Genomic DNA, 16,847 nt, shown 5'->3' on the forward strand with positions numbered 1-16,847 from the left:
ACCAATCAGTTTCCAAAGGGAAGAAGGAACCAAGACCCAAGGAGGAATGGGGGAAGGGGCCATTGCTTCTTTACAGCTCCTCCCCTCACCCCCACCCTCTGACCACTCACCTGGCTCTGTCCCTGAGGGCCCCCCTGCTCCAGCTCCTGAGGGCCCTTCCTCCACCAGACCAGCTGGTTGGGCCCAGAAGAGGTGAGTAGGTTCCCCTCCCCCTGGATTCCCCTGTTCCCCAGAAACCCCAGGGAACCCAAGCAGCATGCACCATGCACACTCCTGCCCCTGCAAGCCAGGAAATCTAAGCTGAGTCCTAGCTTCCTCCTGTGGTCACACATACATTCACCTCGATTGCTTGTAAGAGACCTTTGAAATGGGTTTTAAAGCAGGGCTTCAGTTGGACAGAACAACGTGGGTCTGGGGTCAAAGAATATGCTAGATCCTCTGAGTAAAGGAGAAGTAGAGGAGAAGATGAGACAAGGCCGGAGAGCTAGAATAGCGGCCTTGAATGCCAGGCGTGGGAAGTTTTGGTTCTAAGGGTGTTAGGAAGGCTCCGAAAACATTAGAATCTCAGAGGAGAGCATTGCCCAGACCAGTGAGTGGTGAGCAGCTATGAGGGCTGGAGTTCAGACAATCAAGATAGAATATACTGATAGGAATTCCAAGATTTAGAGCCCAGGGGTCTTAGGAAGATCATGTTACCCATTAGGAAACCAAAGCCCCAAAGGCTTCCATGGCAGGCCTAAGTCCCAGCTCAGTTGACAGAGGAAGGATTAGAATCCAGGTTCTCAAATTCCCAATTCAGCTCCCCTTTCTCCATTCCAGGACATCATTAAACCAGACATTATCCAATTTTGTAGTAAGGCATGGGGAGGGAGAATAGAGAGAGGCCAGATGTAACAGATGCCAGGAAACAGAAGTTGTGTACAAGGTGGAAGAAGGGAAAAATCCAGGATGATCCAGCCCCATGATGATGAAGCCCTGTCCCACTCCTGTGCACATGGGTGATGGATGGCAGCACAGACCAAAAAAGTGAGCCCAAAGAGGAAAAGCACAAGGCTCATTGCAGCCCTATTGAATTTGAGGGGCTGCTGGAACAGGCAGGAGTAACTATTTAGTACACAAAATTAACAGGAGGCGTGGGTGTGGATCTCAAAGAAATTTCTGGGCTAGAGATATCATTATAGATATTGCCATGGAAAAAGGATATAATAGTCTCTGGAATCAGAAGACCTAGGTTCAAATCCCACTTCTGAGGATGGTTATCTAAGTGACCTGAGATAACCACATTTCCCCAGGGCTTGTTTCTTTGCCTATAAAATGAAGGGATTAATCTTAGTCTTTGAGGCCCCTTCCAGCTCTTTTATATATATATATGTATATAATGCTGCATCCTCACTGGGCCTCAGTTTCCTCATTTGTAAAATAGGCATATTGGATTAGATGGCCTCTGTGATGATCCCTTTCAGTTCTGAATGGGATTACCAAGGAAGAGGAGATGAAGAAAAGAAGAGAGCCAGTGGAGACCAACTACTTTAAGGGAGCCTGCGGCAGAGGAAGTAAACCAAGAACCTGTAATGTTGTTGAAACTGGAGTTTCCAATAGAAGGGAGTCAGTCAACAGTGGCAGGGAGGTTAGGGGTCAAGAACTGGAAGTTTCCATAGAGTAGGGGTGTTGGGCTTTTAGAAGTGCTGGGAAAGGAAGCCAAGGATTCAGTTTAGTTCCTCAGAAGTGTTATCGTGGAAGTCCAGGAAAGATGGAATGGCTATGCCAGGAAAACAGAGAGGGGGTGCCTGTTGGACAAAGAAATGGGGTCAGAGGCCCAATAAGCTTTTTAATGGTGCATCATATTGCATCTAAAGTAAAGTTAAAAGGAGATGATTAAAATAGGAAAGACAGGCAGGGATAATGAAGCCTCAGGTTGGCAGAAAAGGTGAAGCTGGGAGGGGATGATTAAAACAAAAAAGAGACAGGAAGGAAGAGAGATGCAGAGACAATGATACTGAGGGACAGAAAAGAGGGAGACACTTTGAAGAGATTTAAGGAGAGATAAAGAGACAGAGGGGAAACATTTTAAGAGACAGATAAGAAATAAGTACATTCTAGACATGAGGGCACAGCCAGGGCAAAAGCTTAGAGATGGGAAATAAGCAAAGAAGGGTAAAAAAAACACAGATCCCCTGAGAAGACCATGGACAGAGTAACACTGAGATTGAAAAGTTAAAGGGAGCACCACAAGGGAATTGAACAGATACTGGGTAAAGACAACACAGAAAAAGATCAGACAGAGAGAGAGAGAGGACGACATCAGTAGGGAGAGAAATGGAGAGGAGGAAAAGCAAGAGAACTGGAATCCGACCCCACCCCCCCCACCCAGAGGTGTCAAAGCAGGGGAGGCAGAGTAGAGAACAGAAACAGAAGAACAGAAAGAGATGAAAACAGCACAGGAAGGGGATGGTCTAGGGCCCAACTTCTCTGGGGATTGGGTTAGAGGGTCTCCCTCCTACCTCTGACCTCCCTTTTGTCCCCAGCATGAGCACAGAAAGAGTATCAGTGCCAGAAGAACCTTTGATCACTGAGGTGGAAATGATTGCCCTGGGATCAGTGGGGGCCTAAACTAGCCACACCAGTAAACCAGTTGTGAACACGTCCCCAGTGTGTCCCAACCCAAGTCTCACCCACAGAATAGTAGAGAAATTTAGCAGTGAGAGCCAGCCAGGATTGTAGAGGTTATCCAATCCAAGTCCCTTAATTCAAAAAGATATGGGGAAAAGTCACAAAACTCCAATAGAGAGTCAGATTCACATCTGGGCCCTCAGATTTTTAAAACCTGTGTTCTCTCTTCTAGATATCACTGCCCATAGGTCAACTTTCCTCAATCACAAGGTGGGCCCCATCATCCTATTTAGCCTTCTCACCACTGACAGTTAATGTCCTCAAAAATGTGGTCATAGGTAAGGTCTTCCACCAAGAAATTAAAATGAATCAGAATTCTTGAGCAGTTTTTTTCTTTCTCTAAATTTCACCCCCCAATACTGTACCAACTATAGGTCTGGGTAGCCCTGGAATGGGGATATTGAGGCAATAGCTGGGGGCTTTGAAACCTGTAACAGATCATCTCTCCTGAGAGCTCCTATGGAAAGTAGGGAAATGATCTTTTTTCTTCCCTCAGGAAGATGGCATCCCCTGGAAGGAGCCTTTCTGAGGTACAAGATCGGATTGGCACCTCCCACAGTATCACTGACCTGAGCCAAAGAATCCACTTCTATGACCATTGGGCTGCAGACTATGATCAGGTGACCAGACCATTTCCTTCCCCCCCCATTCCTAGACATAAACACTCCTTCCTTCCCCCCCAAATAACCACACACACACACACACACACACACACACACACATACACATAAACACCTGTACATCTCCCAAGCTATCCTAGGATTGATAGGGAGACCAGTACTCTCCTTAAAGTTCCCTCAGGCAAATAGGGGAGACTCAAGGTCTGTCTTCAATGAGCCTCTGGCCTGATGGGGAGAAACAGCCCCTGTATTTAGGAAAGCCTCAGATCTGATGGGGGAAACACAACCCCCACCCTCAATGAATCCTGGTCTTATAGGGGAAAGCAAAATCCTTGCCTTCAGGGACCCCCTCAATCTAAGAGACAGTCCTGTGTGGTTAGTGAGCAAGAAGGCTGATGGGAATGGGTTGGGGTAGAGAATGATTGTGCATTGACCCAGAGCAGATATAAAAGAAGCCTCCTCCTAAATGCAGGCTTATTTGACTTGGGAGAAGAGGGTGCTATCCTTATCTCCCCAAAGCCATGCACCCAAATGTTTGTTGAGTAAATATTGAAAATTCCAGTTATTTCAGCTAAATAGCTAAATGTCTATGAACATTTTCAAATGAAGGTAAAATGTGGCAGCTGGTATTTCTAACAGTGGGGTGTGTCATCGCACATGCCAAAACACAGGAGTGAACAAGGCTAGTGGTGCGTGTTGGAGGCCAGGCAGAGGTCCTGCCCTAGAAGACCATGCACTCTAGATGTTGATGCCAGAAGTGGAGCAGATCTTTAGGGATCTTTCATTTTTCTCCTTTATTTCCCAAAAGGGGAAATTGAGGCCCAGAGAGGTCAAGCAAGATCACATGGCCCTTAATAGCAGAGACAATTTTTTTTTTAGTTTTCTGCAAGGCAATGGGGTTAAGTAGCTTTCCCAAGGCCACACAGCTAGGGCATTATTAAGTGTCTGAGGTTGGATTTGAACTCAGGTCCTCCTGACTCCAGGGCCGGTACTCTATCTACTGTACCACCTAGCTGCCCACCAGAGGCAATTTTCAAAGCTAGGTTCTCTGATGCCATTCTGCTGCTTCATCTTTCACACACACACACACACACACACACCACAACTCACATACATACAGCTTGCTCTCTCTGTCACACCACACACACACAGAAACACATATCACATCCTCCACATGCACTTATACCACACACACCATATCTCTTATACACACACACACACACACACACACACCCCACATACATACACACAGGCACAGAAAGCTAGAAAAAAGTATCAGTCCCCCCAATCAGTACCCAGGAAATGCCATCATTCCTGATTATAGTGATGATTTGAAAAAGTAGAAATTCAAAAGGCACAATGAACTCAGACATCCAAGCAAATGGTACAGGTTTTTCAGGTTATTGGAAAGTAAACAAAGTGACTAAGGGCCAAGGATGTTGGAGATGGGCACTGGAGAAACAGAAATACCACAAACCTTCATTGCCTAAGTCAGCAGTGAGATGAAATCAGACTCCAGAAATCTCAACCCTCTGGGTTCCTGGGAACCTTCAGAAAGCTGGTTGAAACTGAGGGGAAACAGAAGCAACCTGATCTCACCTGCCATGTCTGCCTAGAAGCCACCCCTCCCTACTTCCTCGTTTCTGCAGAGAAAAAGCTCATGGAATTCCTTTGCAAATCACTTCTACCTGAAGCCTGTTACATCTATGTTTGTCTCCAAAAGGCAGGAGATGGAACAGTGAAGCAATATGAGCAAACATTCATGACGTTCCTACTGTGTGCTAGCCATTGAGGATTCTGAGACAAAACTAGCTCCTGCCCCACAGGGCTCACATCTTATCTTAACTGATCTTTCTCTTCTCTTTTATTTAATCTTTTAGAATTTTTATTTAAGGGGCAATGGGGTTGAGTGATTTGCCCAAGATCACACAGCTAAGCAATTAAGTGTCTGAGGCTGGATTTGAACTCAGGTCTTCCTGATTCCAGGGCCAGTGCTCTATCCACTGCCCCACCTAGCCACCCCCTCCCTGACCTTTCTCTTCTGACCTCCAGTGGTCTGTTAGGCATCTCAAACTGGATGTCCCATGGACCTCTTCAACTCAGCATGTTCATTTTCTTTTCTCCAGAATCTTCTCTTTTTAGCTTCCCAAGGTCTGCATGACCCCATTTGGGATTTTCTGGGCAGGAGACTGAAGTAGTTTGCTATTTCCTGCTTCAGCTCAGTTTACAGATGAGGAAACAAAACAGGTTAAAGTGACTTGCCTAGGATCAGACAAAGTGTAAGTGTCTAAGGCCAGATTTTGAACCCAGGAAGATTTCACACACTGACACATACACATTACATAAATCCACACAGACCCACATACTAGTTGCCTAGTCGTGAAGTCACAGCATTTCTTGAGTTAGAGAAGTCCTTCGATTATCCAGTCCCATCTTGCTTTATTTTTTAATGAAGAAACTGGGATGGAGGAGGGGAGGGGGGAGGGAGGGAGCACACTGTGGGGTTGAGACAGTGAATAAGTTCTTGCTGAAGCTTGTGATTCCTTCTTCCTTTTATCTCCATTCAGCAACTTTGTGTTATCTGAACTTTTATTGCAAAGATGAGTCTTGTGATTCAGAGATAAAGGAAACTAGTTTTATAACTAATACGTGGGAAATTACAAGCCACAAGGGCCCTAAGAACTCCAAAGAAGGTCCTGACTCTACTCTGGGTTCATGTGACCTGGGGTCTACTTCTTACCCAACCTGGATCTCAGCTTCTTCTGTAGATGGTGGTGATAGTTGGGAAAACTCAATTTCCTCATATAAAAAATTAAGGGTTTGGACAAGATGGCCTCCAAGGTCCCTAGAGCTATGACTTCTGAGGTCATAGTTTCTAAAGGACATTCCCAGGGAGGAGTCCTCACCATATTTTGAGGTAAATTAAAGAGTCATCCAACCATTGCCAATGACAGAGCCAGGTGGGCTCTACTGGGAAGGTTTCCCAGAGGTGGGGGATTGACAGGCAGTCTGGATGGAGCTGCCTCGAAGAAGAGAGGGGCATCCCCACATTCTAGGAGGAAGAGCTCTGTGATGGGAATGTGTCTTTGTATCCATAGGATGTGGCTATCCTGGATTACCAAGCTCCCTGCCTGGCTGTGGATTGCCTGGCCTCGGCCTTTCTCTCCTCTCCCCAAGAGGCTCTGCTCCTAGATGTGGCCTGTGGTACTGGACTGGTGGCTGTTGCAGTAAGGGGGATTTTAACCTTTCTGGTTCTCTCATCTTCCCTTAGTTCTCAAGCTATTTATCCCCACTGCTCAGTCACCTATTCTTTTCCTTACCTGCCCTCCAAGGTCCCTTTTCTGTCCCACCCCTTCCTACCCATGCTAGGAAAATTCCCTGCCCCTTAGAACCATATCTGTTAGTCCCTTCCTCCTGGGACCCTGAACACCAGCTAGGACAGACTTCCAAGGAAACAGCTTTCTCCTCTCCCTACACCAAAGACTGAGCCGGAGGGTACAGACAGAGTGGGGTAGGGACAATAACAAGACCTGGTTTCCATCAGCTACAGAAACGAGGATTCTGCAATCTCCATGGAGTAGATGGCAGCAAAAGTATGCTAGAGCTGGCCGAGAGGCGAGGCTTGTACCAACAGCTGAGCCTCTGTATCCTGGGCCCAGAACCCCTGCCTGCCCCTTCAGGTAACATCTCGCCTGTCACCATGCCTGAGGCGTCCCTCTTCTAAGCTTCTGTTCACAACACTAAGCCACCACCTCCATGCCTGAGCCCCCATTCCCCTCCCTCTGCACACACCCAGCTCTCTGATGTAGCCACATCAATAATGCCCTCAGCATGAACTTGTCTCCAGGAAGAAGCCCTCTGTGGATCTTTTCATCATTTGGAATGTCTCCTTGGGTCTTAGGCAGAACCCTTCATATAGCAGCCCTTCCTCCCATCCCTTATCCCAACTATCTTTCTTGAGACCAGGCCTACTGTCTTTGTTCTGAGCAAAAAATGAAAACTTCTGTCAATCTTTGGGGGATGGGAGAAGGTCCTGCCTCAAGAGGGATGACTGACTACCTCCTTGCTTCAGATCATTATGATGCAGTGATGATTGTTGGGGCCCTGAGCGATGGGCAGGTTCCTTACAGTGCAGTGTCTGAGCTCCTCCGGGTCACTAAACCAGGTGAGATCTATCAGAGAATGGTTCTTGTCCTTCATCATTGAATACGAACTCGGAATGTTCTACCTCAGGTTGGGCACAAATGGTCCATATGAACACCTGGGGCGGGTACTCTAAATTTATGTATGCCATGTTTCCTTTGAGCTGCTTCAGTTCTGCCTTCCTCGTAGAATGCATCCCCCCACTGATGAGGGCACATCATGCTGGGTGGTCCTGTGCCAGTGTCTCCCAAGCTATACAGTCAATTCTAAAGTCCTTCAATGAAACCTTCAGGGTGTCTCGGTATCTCTTCTTCTGACCCCCTTATGAGAGCTTGCCCTGTGTGAGTTCTTTGTAAAATGGTCTTGTTGGCAACCATACATTGGGCATTCTAACATCATACCCAGCCCTTCATAGTTGGCACTCTCTGTAGTAACATTTGAATGCTAGGCAATTTAGCTCAAGAAAGGACCTCAGTGTCTGGTATCTTCTGCCAGGTGATCTTCAGAGTCTTCCTAAGACAATTTAAATGGAAGCGATTCAGTTCCCTGACATGGTGCTGGTAGGCTGTCCAGGTACATGAGCACCTCTGGGACCCAAGAGCTTTGGGGGAAGAGACGCATCATTGTGCTGGGATGGACCTCAGACCCCTTGACCTCACTAATTGATTACTAGGGTCTAAGATACTATCTCAGCCTTCCATTGGTATCAGAAGTAGGGATTAAAGGAGAACATTACCCTAACCTTCAGGTAATAGCTCTCCATCCCCCGCACAGAAGCCCCATTCCTGATCCAGGGCAAAAACCTCCTTTACCAAGCCCCCATTCTCACCCTCAAGGCCCCATCTGTAGAAGCCAACACCTTTTCCAGGAAGCTTTTCTTGATCTCTTCAATAACCTCCTTACCAAATATATTCAGAGACTTTGTATTGATTTGCATTTATTTATCCTATTTGTATTATCTTTGTGTACACACACACACATACACACACACACACACACACACACACACACACACACACACATTATTTAAAGAGAAAGAAAAGGACAGCTAGGTGGTACAGTGGATAGAGAGGACCTGAGTTCAAATCTGACCTCAGGCACTTAATTATCTAGCTGTGTGACCTTGGGCAAGTCACTTAACCCCATTGCCTTGCCAAAAAAAATTGAGAGAAAGAAAGGAGAGAGGGGAGAGAGTCAGAGAGATAGAGAAAGAGTGGAGAAATAGGGGAAATAGAGAATTACACAAGCACATCTTGTCCCCTCATCAGGAAGAAAAAAGAAAACTCCTTGAGATTAGAAATTGTTGTATTTTTGTAGCCAAGGGCCCTGGCACATGGTAAGCCTTGTATGTATACATAGAATCTTGCCAGTAGAATATAGACGTCTTGAAGGCAGGAGCTGCTTCATGGGTAGCTGGGAAGTGTAGTGGATAGAGGACTGGACTTGGACTCAGGCAGACTTGAGTTCAAATCCAGCCTCAGACATTGACCTTGGGCAAATCACTTAACCTCTGTCTGCCTCAGTTTCTGCATTTTATAGTGGGAGAATAACAAAGCCTCCCTCCCAGAGTGATTGGAAGGATCAAATGAGAGAACACTTTCTCATTGCTTCACAAACTATTATTCTTAACTAGGGTGGTTATGTTGGTGTTTTGAACCCCTGAGTCTAGCAGAGTGCCTGGCACACATTTCAACTGACTGGTTGAGAGAAGGCTGGAGCCCAAGCAGGCAGGTGATTTAGGATCTCCAGGTTTCATGAGGCAAAGGAGGCCATGGTTGAGTCTGTGCTTGGACTTCCTTGGAGATATCTGCCTCACTTTAGTTGTGGCAATGCCAAAAAATAAGGAATAACTGACACTGGGAGGGAAGGAAGGCTGATGATGAGTCTTATTCTACTAAGGATGAAGGGTGTTATCTTGGGTAAGGGTCACAGGAACTCATGGGGGAAATGAAAATAGCTTCTGGAATAATTGAGAAGGGAAGGAGGAAGGGAACAAGCACTTAGTAAATGCCTTCTGTGAACCAGAAACTATGTCTGTTGACTTTATGTCAATAGAGCCTCACACTGTTATTGTTCCTATTTTACAGTTGAGGAAACTGAGGCAGACAGATTAAGTGACAAATCAAGGGCAGCAAAAGCCCAGAAAAGCAAGGTTGGTCAGGAAACTGTTAAAAAAATTACTAAAGAAGGTGTTAAAAACAAGGAGAACCCTCTTAATATTAGGAAAGAGATGGTACTTGGTAGAAAAAGAAAAAGACACTTTATGCGGAATAATAGGGAAGTCCAAACATTGCCCAACTGATGAATGAAGTAACGTGCAGCCCAATCTTGGTTGCTAGGAGAACCATTTGCTCTTTGTGGTCATTCAGAGTCCATCTCTTCTGGAGATCTTCCTCTATTGCCCATAGCCTTATCCTTCTGCAGATTCGTGTGAAAGAACATTTGGTCCTTAAAATTTTCAATTAGTTTATTGGCATTTTGGTCCTGCCCTATAACAGGGCCCATAAGACCTCATTTTGATACTGTTGAATCATAGACATTAAGAACAGGAAGGGAATCTTTGACATGACCTTGTCTAACCACTTTCCATTACAGATAAGGAAACAAAGGCCTGGAGAGGACAGTGAATGATTTGTCCAGTATCACAGAGCTAGTGACAAGGAAACCAAAGCTCATGTTTAGCCAATTAGTCATGTCCAAATCTCCCTGATCCCATTTAGGATTTTCTTGGCAGAGATACTAGAGAGTTTTCCATTTCCTTCTCCAGTTTCTTTGCCAGATGAGGAAACTGAGGCCAACAGCCTAGAACTCAGAACTCTTTAGGACTTAAAGTTATATGATCTGGATTGAGGAAAAACTCCCTCGTGAACAAAAATCACAGATGCTCCATATACTTAAAAAAATAAAATTCAGAATGCTAAGTTTGTTGAATTACTAATGGGGTGATGCCATTTAAGGATATAGGAATATATCATTTTAAGTTATACATGTAAGTGATGTTTACATATATATTTAAAGATTTCTCTCCTTTGAGGTCTTTTCTCTCTACCTAGCCTTCTAGTGGAAACCATTTCACTGTCACAGGAGATTCAGTTGTTTCTACTTTAAAATAAGGCTTCGTGACAATCAAGCTTCCTGTTAAAAATCTATGACCCTGTGGCTAGATGACCTCTGAGGTCTTGTTCTGCTGTAGGATTGTGAGTCACAGAATCCCACATCTAGAGTTCCAAGGACTTCCTCTCATTTTTACAGAAAAGGAAACCGAGGCCCAGGGAAACTAGGTAACTCGTACAAAGTATCACAGGCAATGGGTGTCAGAGGCAGCTGCTCTTGAACTTAATTCCTCTAACTCCAGGGTCAGAATCTATACCAAGATGCCACTTCAGTGTTGAATGTGGTGTTGTAAATGCCACTAAATGAATGGAATCCTCCACGTCCCAGAGAACCTGAGATCAAAGCCAGTCTCTGCTGCTTATTACCTGGGTGACCTAGACAATGATAATTATAGCTTGCATTGCTTTAAAATTTGCAAAACTTGGGGCGGCTAGGTGGCACAGTGGATAGAGCACCGGCCCTGGAGTCAGGAGGACCTGAGTTCAAATCTGGCCTCAGACACTTAATAATGACCTAGCCGTGTGGCCTTGGGCTAGCCACTAACCCCATTGCTTTGCAAAAACTAAAATAAAATAAAATTTGCAAAAGTTCTTACAAATACCTTATTTGATCCTTATAACAATCTTCAGAATCAGGTGTCATTATCCCTATTTTACAGATGAGGAAACTGAGACTGAGAGAGTAAACGGGTTTGCCCAGAATCACACAGCCATTAAGTTCCTGAGGCAGAACTCCTGAGAGAACTTCCTGAAACCAAGTTCAGTCTTCTCTCTTCTATGCTTCTTTTTTTTTCCTAATTCAGTTTTATTTAATTTTTTTTAATTTTTTTTTTCTTTTTGCAAGGCAAATGGGGTTAAGTGGCTTGCCCAAGGCCACACACAGCTAGGTCATTATTAAGTGTCTGAGACCGGATTTGAACTCAGGTACTCCTGACTCCAGGGCTGGTGCTCTATCTATCCACTACGCCACCTAGCTGCCCCAATTTATTTAACTTTTGAAGGAAGAAAAAAAGGAGGGAAAGAAGAGAAGGAGGAAAGAAAGGGGAATGGAGAGAGGGAGAAAGGAAGGAAGGGAGGGAGGAAGAAAGAAAATATGCTTTAACCTGTACTGAGTTCATCAGTCTCTGGAGATGGGCAGAATGTTTCCTCATAAGCCCTTTGGAGACTTGGTTGGTCATTGTATTAAATGAGAGTTCCTAAGTCTTTCAAACCTGATCATTTTCTCTCCATTCTGGTCTTTCGTTTCTGCATCTGTAAAATGAGAAGTTTCGACTCAAAGATTTCTAATGTCCTTTGCAACTCTTAAAGGGTATGGCCTGGTCAGGTGTGCTTGATGAATGTTCCTTCACATGAATTTGCAGAAGGATGAGGTGGCTCTGGGCTATAGGGGAAGATCTCCAGAAGAGATGGACTCTGAATGACCACCAAGAGCTGAAAAAGTGCAAAGGAATGCCGGGCTTAGCGGGGCAGTGGGTCTGAAAAAGCCCAGAATCAGGAAACAACATGGGGCTTGGGTTGAGCATCAGGGATCACCAAGCTTGGAAAGCTAGGGTAGAGTTGGACTGGAGGAATGCCCCACTGGACCACATCATCATAGTCCTGGAAACAAAGAGGCTCTTTGACAGGGGTCTAGTAAGTCTGCAGGTGTTCTACAGCCAGCTTTTCTTGATTCTCAGCACAAGTCAACAAACTCCTGCTAGCCGCTAAGTAAGACTCCCAAATACGCCTTCAGTTCCTGTCCCAGGTGGCTGATGATATGGCTTCAAGGATTTTTACACACGGGGTGGTTAGGTGATGACTGATTATCAGGGCTGGGGTGGGGGGCAGAGGTAGGGTGCTGAGAATCCTACCAGACCAGTGTTTGCAAAGTACCTACTGAGCTAAGTGCAGGATGAGATAGAGGCTCCAAGTGAGTCATTTCTTGTCTCCTACATATGCTTTCATTATTTTCCCTTCCATCCCATTTCCCTTTGCAAAAATTCTTTCCCCCCATCTTCAGATTCTACTATAGGCTTGTGTGGGGAAATGGGATGAGCGGTGGATTCGGAGTCAAGGGAGCTGGGTTAAAATTCTGATTTTTCTACTTACTAGGTGACCTTGAGCAAGGATCCTTAGCTCTCTGGGCTTCTGTTCCTTGCTTGGTGAAAATGAGAGCGTTGACTCAAATGAGCAGGTCCACAGACATGTTTCCTGAACACATGATAATTTCATAATGAATAGGGCAATGGCATAGGACCTAAGCTTAAACCATTGTCTTAAATATTTGTGATCTTTGTGACCTCGGAAGCCTGTATGGCCCATGCTCTCTGGGCCTCGTTTTCCCCATCTATACAAATGGCTGGATTGGAGCAGACATCTCTCAGCTAGATTGGGCTCTGAGTTAGATGACTTGGAAGTTTCACCTCCTCTGGGAAACCCTACCCAATCACCTCCTGGCACCTTTCTCCTTCTGCTAAGCCATAGATCTTGTAAGAAACTCTGGTGACTTTAGTATTTCGGATAACTCTTGCTCAGCCAGTTTGGGGTTGGACTAGCCTTCAACACTCAGTAAAGGCAAGGGGAAAGCTACTTTCCCTCCCAGGGGAATGTGGAGATGCCTGGAAATCAGACTCAAGAGAGCTCAGTCTCCCTTCTCTCTCCCCACTCTCCTCAGGGGGCCTGGTGTGTCTGACCACTAGAGCCAACCCTTCAAATCTGCACTACAAAGAGGCCCTGGAGGCAGAGCTGGCCAGACTGGAGCAGGCAGGGCATTGGAAGCGAGTTCAAGTTCGCACTGTGGACCAGTGGGAACAAGCTACATCAAAACAAGAAGCTGCAGACTCTTCGGGCAGCAACCCTGGCTTCATCTCTGGCGTCATCTACCTGTTCCGTAAACAGGAAGCTACCCCAGCCCAGGTCATGGAGGTCTAATGCACTTCAAGCAGAAGACTGTAGGTGTCTAGTCAGCTATGGGACTTCACACAAGTCCCTTCCAGGACGTAGCATCAGATCTAGCACATAGTAGGCATTTAACAAATATTGATTGATGCTTCAGCTTGATTTTTCTCATCTGTAAAATGAGGGACAAATCAACCCTGCTTTTGTCCATCAAGGATGGTCTGCAGACACTATGAATTAAAAGAGGGGAAACAGTTTGACAAATAAATAGCAAAAGAAAAAGGGAAAAAATTAGAAGTGTGTGAATTTAAGATCCCATTGTTATTATTATTTTAGGTTTTTGCTAGGCAATGGGGTTAAGTGGCTTGCCCAAGGTCACACAGCTGGGTAATTATTATCTGAAATAAAAGCTAAATCCTGTGTCTGCCACCTGAATTCTAGTCCCAGCTCTTCCATTAACTTGGGCTATGTGACCTTGGTCAAGTCCCTTCCCCTCCTGACCTCCAGTTTCCTCTTGCAGTAAAACAATGGTCATTGGGGTTGGGCTGAATGATCCCTAAGTGTGGTTTCTGAGAGCCGGTCCTAATTATCAAATCCATCACAGTATGATGCAATGGATGTGGTACATGATATAATTTGAATATGGTCCCACAATTTCCCAAATATCTTCCTCACCACTTATCACTGGCACCTGAAATTTCACCATTAAAGGATTTATTTGCAGGAACCAGATTTATTCACAGGTTCATAGGATTTGAGAAGTCATCTAATTCAACTCCCTCATTTTATAGATGGGAAAATTGAGTCTCAGAAGGGCTGTGACTTATCCAAAGTGTTTAAGTCTTATTCTCATTAAAAAAAATACTGGTTTCGGGGAGGCTAGATGTCACAGTGGACAGAGCACCGGCCCTGGAGTCAGGAGGACCCGAGTTCAAATTTGATCTCAGACACTTCATAATTATCGAGCTGTGTGGCCTTGGGCAAGCCACTTAACCCCTATTGCCTTGCAAAAAAAAAAACAACCTAAAAAAAATTGGTGTCTCAGCCTCCAACTAAGAGTTATAAATCTGAATGTTGTCTCTGTGGGTAAAACGTCAATCTGCCACGTAAAGACCTGTCCCCTACATCTGAATGTTGACTTGGTCTGTGTCAATATTACCTGATCAACTTTGTAATAGCACCAATAAATCCTTTACCTAGGCCAGCAAATCCCAAGAGACCCAAGAGTTAGCCTGTGGCTGCTGGTGAACATCCCCTCTCCAACCTGGGAGGGATTCTTAGGAAAAGTAACAGAATGGGTTGCCTCGTAAAGAGTGAAAACCACACCAGTATGCCGGAGCTGGGAAAGCCCAGGGTTTTGATTTGACAGCCCTGCAAAGGTTATAGGTTTAATCTTTTCCTAGAGAGACAATAAGTTGCTTGAGGACCACTGACAACGAAGGTCTAGACCAGACTGCCAGAGGGAAAGAGAGAAAGGCAAATAGCCTTAAGAGCTGGCTGGCCTTAGATTCCAGGGAGTCCAGCCTCAAGGGAAGTATAGGCCAAAGTTTCAAAGGCTTTGCCCACTTCCTGTGTAGGGAAGAGTCAGGGAAAAGCTGGTAAAAAGGGACCCACCCCCTCTACGTGATTGTGGTCAGGTAACCTTTTTGGAAGGGAGATAGGCAGAAAGCTGGGGGAAGGGTAAAGGAAGGAGCTGAGATTTCTCTAATCTTGTCGAATTTACATTTAACTATGAATTTACATTGAACAAAAGGAGGGAATTTACATCTGATTAGGGCCCTTGCTGCCCGGGGAGCCCTCAGAAAACATCCAAAGGCACAAATCACATTTTCTTAATAATAAAAACATGACAGATACTTCTCCAATGATAAGAATTTGGAGGAAATATTATAATTTATGAGATCATAATGTAGAACTAGGTCATCTGTATGCAATCTCATTGGTTGCTTAACTCAGTTTCATGATTCTTTTGATCCTTTCTATAAAAAATGCCTCCAAAATTTTGTATCAAGATTGGTATCTTTAGTGATGCCATCCACGCAGTTTCGGTAAGATCCTACAGAACAAAACTTAATGAATAACATTAGCTTTCTGCTATTTCATTTTTAGCTTAAAGCAAGTTATTTCTAACAAAAGTTACTCAGAAACACTGACCAGATCCTCTGACTCTCAATCCTCGTGCATCAGTTGGCTGTTCCACTCATCTTGAGTCTCCAAGAAGGGAAATGACTTGCCCAAGTCATGGAGGAGCTGAACTTCAAGTCACCTCTCCAAATTCAGTATTATTTCCTCTTCACCCTACTGATCTCATTTCAGTAAATGACTCAGTTTTATAAATAAGCAAATAAGCCTGAGGTAGAACAAATAAATCATCTATCTCAAGCTGCCCATGACTCTTGTCCAAATGCATGGAGATGCTGCCGTCATTAAAGGAGAATTAAGAAGCATTACCGACTTCTTAGAGATCTTTTGTCATTAGGGATTTTCTCCGCCAGTGGATAATAATAGGTCAACCAGTCTCACAGGAGATCCATGCAAAGATTTTGAGGTTGGAAGTGGGGAGGGCCGGATTAGGAAGCTTACTCATGAAAGAGGGAGGGAAGAAGGGAGGCTGGAGGCAGCGAGTGATGGCAGCTGGAGGGAAGGGGATCAGCCAGTGAGGTTGTAGAGGTCAAATCCACAGATTCGACAACTTGTGGGGTACAAGGGGCATGGCCAAGAATGCTTTGTCTCCTTGGCAAACCTCGCACTCATCAACCCCTCCTCTGGCCCCAAGCCAGGAATTTGCTTCCCTACCTCCCAGGAGGTTGGGCCCCTTCTGGAACCCCTGGCCTAGATGGATTTCTCAGAGTGGTTTCATTGAATTTCATTTTATTTTAGGTTTGTGCAAGGTGAATGGGGTTAAGTGGTTTGTCCAAGGCCACAGCTAGGTAATTATTAAGTGTCTGAGACCGGATTTGAACCCAGGTCCTCCTGACTCCAAGGCCGGTGCTTTATCCACTGCGCCACCTAGCCACCCCAGAGTGGATTCATTTCAAAAGCCATGGCCAACCTTCAGGCAAAACATCCCAGGCTGGGGGGAAGGGGAAAGGTTATAAAAGAAGGTGCACCGGAGGTCTGGGGTGGGGGGACAGGATGGAAGACTTTCCTTCCAGGGTGGGCCTGAATTCCTGTAGGTAACACTCCCCTCCCTATCCCCCCACCCTGGCCCTCTCTGGTGGACCCAGTGACTCAGCGGACCCATTCATCTGGAGAGAGAAGGGCGGGGCAGGGCCAAGTGCTAGAACCGGCCCAAGGGACCCAGGAATTTTTTCCCCAGTGCCTGCTGGGACTCCTCCAGCAGCCTCTTCATCCCTGGGTCCAAGCTCATGGACTTTATTCGGGATTGGAGATTTCGAAGGCAGAGGGAGTTTATTCACCCCAG

The 16,847-nt window shown here is 45.4% G+C and overlaps 1 protein-coding gene across 4 annotated transcripts; it reads left to right on the top strand.

Moving 5' to 3' along the window:
- Window positions 1-10: 10 nt before the first annotated feature.
- METTL27 (methyltransferase like 27) lies at window positions 11-15,895 on the top strand. Of its 4 annotated transcripts, XM_074189416.1 has the most exons (8): window positions 102-192; window positions 2,843-2,948; window positions 3,167-3,290; window positions 6,389-6,517; window positions 6,835-6,970; window positions 7,363-7,455; window positions 13,200-13,441; window positions 15,533-15,894. In XM_074189416.1, the coding sequence occupies exons 3-8, from the start codon at window positions 3,171-3,173 to the stop codon at window positions 15,551-15,553; spliced, it is 741 nt and encodes a 246-aa protein (XP_074045517.1). In that variant the 5' UTR covers window positions 102-192; window positions 2,843-2,948; window positions 3,167-3,170; the 3' UTR covers window positions 15,554-15,894. The 4 variants fall into 4 exon arrangements, with proteins under 4 accessions (XP_074045516.1, XP_074045514.1, XP_074045515.1 ...); XM_074189413.1 differs by lacking the exon at window positions 2,843-2,948 and having other exon boundaries at window positions 12-192; XM_074189414.1 differs by lacking the exon at window positions 2,843-2,948 and having other exon boundaries at window positions 12-192; window positions 13,200-13,476; window positions 15,533-15,893.
- Window positions 15,896-16,847: the final 952 nt, after the last annotated feature.

Source organism: Macrotis lagotis, chromosome 5, assembly GCF_037893015.1.
Source record: "Macrotis lagotis isolate mMagLag1 chromosome 5, bilby.v1.9.chrom.fasta, whole genome shotgun sequence".
Classification (NCBI taxonomy): domain Eukaryota; kingdom Metazoa; phylum Chordata; class Mammalia; order Peramelemorphia; family Peramelidae; genus Macrotis; species Macrotis lagotis.

What these genes read in the sequence shown, in the direction of transcription:
- METTL27 (XM_074189413.1), top strand. Translation starts at nt 47, where the DNA reads ATGGGGGAAGGGGCCATTGCTTCTTTACAGCTCCTCCCCTCACCCCCA. An exon ending in CTGGACTGGTGGCTGTTGCA is followed by an intron (nt 6,518 to 6,834) that starts GTAAGGGGGATT and finishes GGTTTCCATCAG; the next exon opens with CTACAGAAACGAGGATTCTG. An exon ending in AGGAAGCTACCCCAGCCCAG is followed by an intron (nt 13,442 to 15,532) that starts GTCATGGAGGTC and finishes TTTCATTTTTAG; the next exon opens with CTTAAAGCAAGTTATTTCTA.